This window comes from Rhincodon typus, chromosome 43, assembly GCF_021869965.1.
Source record: "Rhincodon typus isolate 14 chromosome 43, sRhiTyp1.1, whole genome shotgun sequence".
In the NCBI taxonomy this organism is placed as follows: domain Eukaryota; kingdom Metazoa; phylum Chordata; class Chondrichthyes; order Orectolobiformes; family Rhincodontidae; genus Rhincodon; species Rhincodon typus.
In genome coordinates this window covers 4854890-4858849 of record NC_063374.1, presented here as the reverse complement: position 1 = coordinate 4858849, position 3960 = coordinate 4854890, and the positions used below count along the sequence as shown (strand labels likewise).

Sequence of the window (3960 nt, the reverse complement as noted above, 5' to 3'; positions counted from 1 at the left end):
CTAGGCCGCTGTTGCCGCACTCCCACACCAGGCCGCCGCCGCTGCACTCCCACACCAGGCCGCCGCCGCCACACTCCCACACCAGGCCGCCGCACTCCCACACCAGGCCGCCACCGCACTCCCACACCAGGCTGCTGCCACACTCCCACACCAGGCCACTGCCGCCGCACTCCCACACCAGGCCGCCGCCGCCGCTGCCGCACTCCCACACCAGGCCGCCGCCGCTGCACTCTTACACCAGGCCGCTGCACTCCCACACCAGGCCGCCGCACTCCCACACCAGGCCGCCGCCGCTGCACTCTCACACCAGGCCGCTGCACTCCCACACCAGGCCGCCGCACTCCCACACCAGGCCGCTGCCGCCGCACTCCCACACCAGGCTGCTGCCACACTCCCACACCAGGCCACTGCCGCCGCACTCCCAAACCAGGCTGCTGCCGCCGCAGTCCCACACCAGGCCGCAGACCAGGCTCCAAACTGTGTCGCTGCCCCAGAACAGGTTCAAAGGGCCAAATGGACTCCTCTTATTCTGTCAGTATTTTTGTAAAATATATAAAACACTAATAGGTTGTGTGTTAGTTCCCTCAGGGAGTCTGAGATGCTGTAGCACCGTGCATTTCACATGCATGTTGTAGCCTACAACTATGATTTACTGAAGACAGTGACTCCAATATTCTTCCTATTATTTTAAAAGAACGAGTTAAACAGCCCTTGGTGGGGTATCGTAACAAAAATATAACCGTCAATGCAAAATGCACAAAATTGCAACAGAAACATAGCCAATCAAAATAACCTTCTCAAGATTGATGATGCACCCCAACCCCTGCAGTGCCCACCAGTCTCGAAAGGGCTCTGTTATGCCCAGTGGACATCTGAGCATGAACGTAACAGCAGAAGAGGGGCTGAAAATCAGGTACTCCACCCTCCATGGCCAGCTGTTTGGACCTGTGGATGGCCATTTTGGCCAGGCCCTACATTGGAAGAGGATCCCTATAGTGTGGAAACAGGCCTGTTGGCCCAACAAGTCCATACCAACCCTTGGAGCATCCCACCCAGACCCATCCCCATCCCCCCTAATCTACACACCCCTGAACACTACAGGCAATTTAGCATGGCCAGTCCACCCTAGCCTGCACATCTTGGACTGTGGGAGGAAACCAGAGCACCCAGAGGAAACCCAGGCAGACACGGGGGGAATGTGCAAACTCCACACAGACAGTTGCCTGAGGGTGGAATTGAACCTGGGTCCCTGGTGCTGTGAGGCAGCAGTGCTAACCACTGAGGCACCGTGCCACCCATGATCTACAAGGAATCTCTGCTTGTCTCACCAACTGCTAAAGGCATACATCAGAAGAATCTTTACAAGTTGATGTGCGCAGGGAGGAAATGGTTTAGTGATATTATCACTAGATTATTAATCCAGAGACCTGGATCCAAATCCTGCCATGGTAGATGGTGGAACTTGAATTCTACAAAAATCTGGAATGAATGATGATCATGAAACTATTGCCAATTGTTTGGGGGAAAAATAAATCTGGTTCACTAATGCCCTTTAGGGAAGGAAACTGTTGTCCTTACCTGGTCTGGCCTACATGTGACTCCAGACCCACAGTGATGTGGTCAACTCTTAGAGTCATAGAATTGTTCAGCGCAGAAACAGACCCTTCAGTCCAACTTGTCTATGCCGACCAGAAAGCCTAAATTAATCTAGTCTCATTTGCCAGTATTTGGCCCATATCCCTCTAAACCCTTCCTATTCATGTACCCATCCAGATGCCTTTTAAATGTAGTCATTGTACCAGCTTCCTCTGGCAGTTCGTTCCATACACGCACCACCCTCTGTGTGAAAAAGTTGGCCCTTAGGTCCCTTTTATAACTTTCCCCTCTTACCTTAAACCTATGCCCTCTAGGTTTGGACTCCCCTATCCTGGGGAATACGACTTTGGCTATTCCCCCTGTCCATGCTCCTCATGATTTTATAAATCTTATAAGGTTATCCCTCAGCCTCTGATACTCCAGGGAAAGTAGACCCAGCCTATTTAGCTTCTCCCTATAGCTCAAACCCTCCAACCCTGGAAACATCCTTGTAAATGTTTTCTGCAGCCTTTCAAGTTTAACAACATTTTTCCTATAGCAGGGAGACCAGAACTGAATGTGGTATTCTAAAAGTAGGCTATCTAATGTCCTATACAGCTGCCACATGACCTCCCAACTCCTATACTCAAAGCACTGACTAATAAAGGTAACTGTACCAAATGCCTTCTTCACTATCCTGTCTACACCCTTGGTATGCAGTTGCAGCAGGCAGTGAGGAAAGCTAATGGCACACTGGGCTTCATAGCGAAAGGATGTGAGTATTGGAGTAAGGGTGTCTTGCTGCAGTTATACAGTGCCTTGGTGAGAGCACACCTTGAGTTTGTGTGCAGTTTTGGTCTCCTAGTCTGAGGGAGGACATTCTTGCTATTGAGGGAGTCCAGCAAAGGTTCACCAGGCTGATTCCCAGGATGGCAGGACTGACATATGAGGAAAGACTGGATCGACTGGGCTTATACTCGCTGGAATTGAGAAGAATGAGGGAGGGGGATCTCATAGAAACATATAAAATCCTGATGAAGATAGTAGGAACTGCCGATGCTGAAGAATCTGAGATAACAAGGTGTAGAGCTGGATGAACACAGCAGGCCAAGCAGCATCAGAGGAGCAGGAAAGCTGATGTTTCAGGCCTAGACCCTTCTTCAGAAAAATGAATTCTTGAGTAACTCCAGTGAAAAGGATAGATTGAAGATGCTGGAACTGTTGTCCTTAGAGAGAAGAAGACTGAGAGGCAGATCTGATAGAAGGCTGGACAGCACAGATAGGGAGAAGCTGTTTCTGCTCATAAACGGGATTATAAAAAAACGAGAGGGGCATAGAATTAAAATGATCTTCAAACAAAGCAAACGCTTTTCCTGCAGAGAGTGGTTAGGAATGCACTGTCTGGAAATGCCGGGGAGGCATGTTCAATTGAGGGCATTGGCTGGTTTGGGTGCAGGGAAATGGTGAACTGGCAGGAGATTGGCCCTTGGGGGTAGAACAGGTGCAAGGAGGATGGGCCCAATAGCCTTGTTCTGCATTCCAAAATAGAATTATAGTGTTATAGAGTCATATAGCATGGAAACAGACCCTTCAGCTCAGGCACATGTTTCAGGTGAGAGGAGAAAAATTTAAAAAGGGATCTTTTTCACACAGAGGGGTGGTTCCTGTGTGGAATGAACTGCAAGAGGAAATGGCAGATGCGGGTACAGTTACTATATATAAGAGACATTTGGACAGTACAATTGCCAGAAGGGGGCTTGTGGCAGGAGGGACCGACATGGCATTTTCTCTGTCTCTCTGTGATTGGCACAAGGGTTTGGAGGGAGGGTTACAAGTACAGTCTGTACATTGTGCCGGTGCCAAGACTGCAGATCCGTCCTAGTGGACGTAGGAAGGGCGACAGCTCCAGCAGCGAGACAGTGGTGCGGCCAGAACCGAACCCCCCAGACCCCCAACCTTCTCTCTCTCTCTCTGTCCACAGCCCCCTGCATTGAGGACCATGCCTCTCCCGGCCATAGTCACCGAGGCCACAGCGCAATCCTTCGCCCTGATGTTCGTGGTGCTGAGCGCCTTCTTCCTCTATTTCTGTGCCATCTTCTGGACTTTCCGCAACCCGCGGCTCAGTGAGCCCGAAGACAGGAGGGAGCGGTGGAAGGGACCGGCTCCGGAGCAGCTGAACACGGGGCCCCCTTGGCTGTGGAGGCCGCTGGAGACTCCGGACTGTGCCCTTCCCGTCTGAAGCAGCGCTCTCAACGTGCGGCTCATCTCAGTCCGGAGCCTGGAGGCGGGGGCCAGGGACTGTCTGGTCGCGGATCCATCCATCCATCCATCCATCCATTCATTCATCGCGGCCGGCCCTCTTTATTACCTCCCACTCCCCCCCCC

General features: G+C 51.7%; 1 protein-coding gene across 1 annotated transcript; it reads right to left on the bottom strand.

The window, feature by feature from the left end:
* LOC109923473 (antifreeze protein Maxi-like) lies at positions 1-1344 on the bottom strand. Its single transcript, XM_048619615.1, has 2 exons — positions 1329-1344; positions 1-485 (listed from the first exon to the last, which is right to left on the bottom strand). Exons 1-2 carry the CDS (start codon positions 1342-1344, stop codon positions 1-3), a joined length of 501 nt encoding a protein of 166 aa, XP_048475572.1.
* Positions 1345-3960: the final 2616 nt, after the last annotated feature.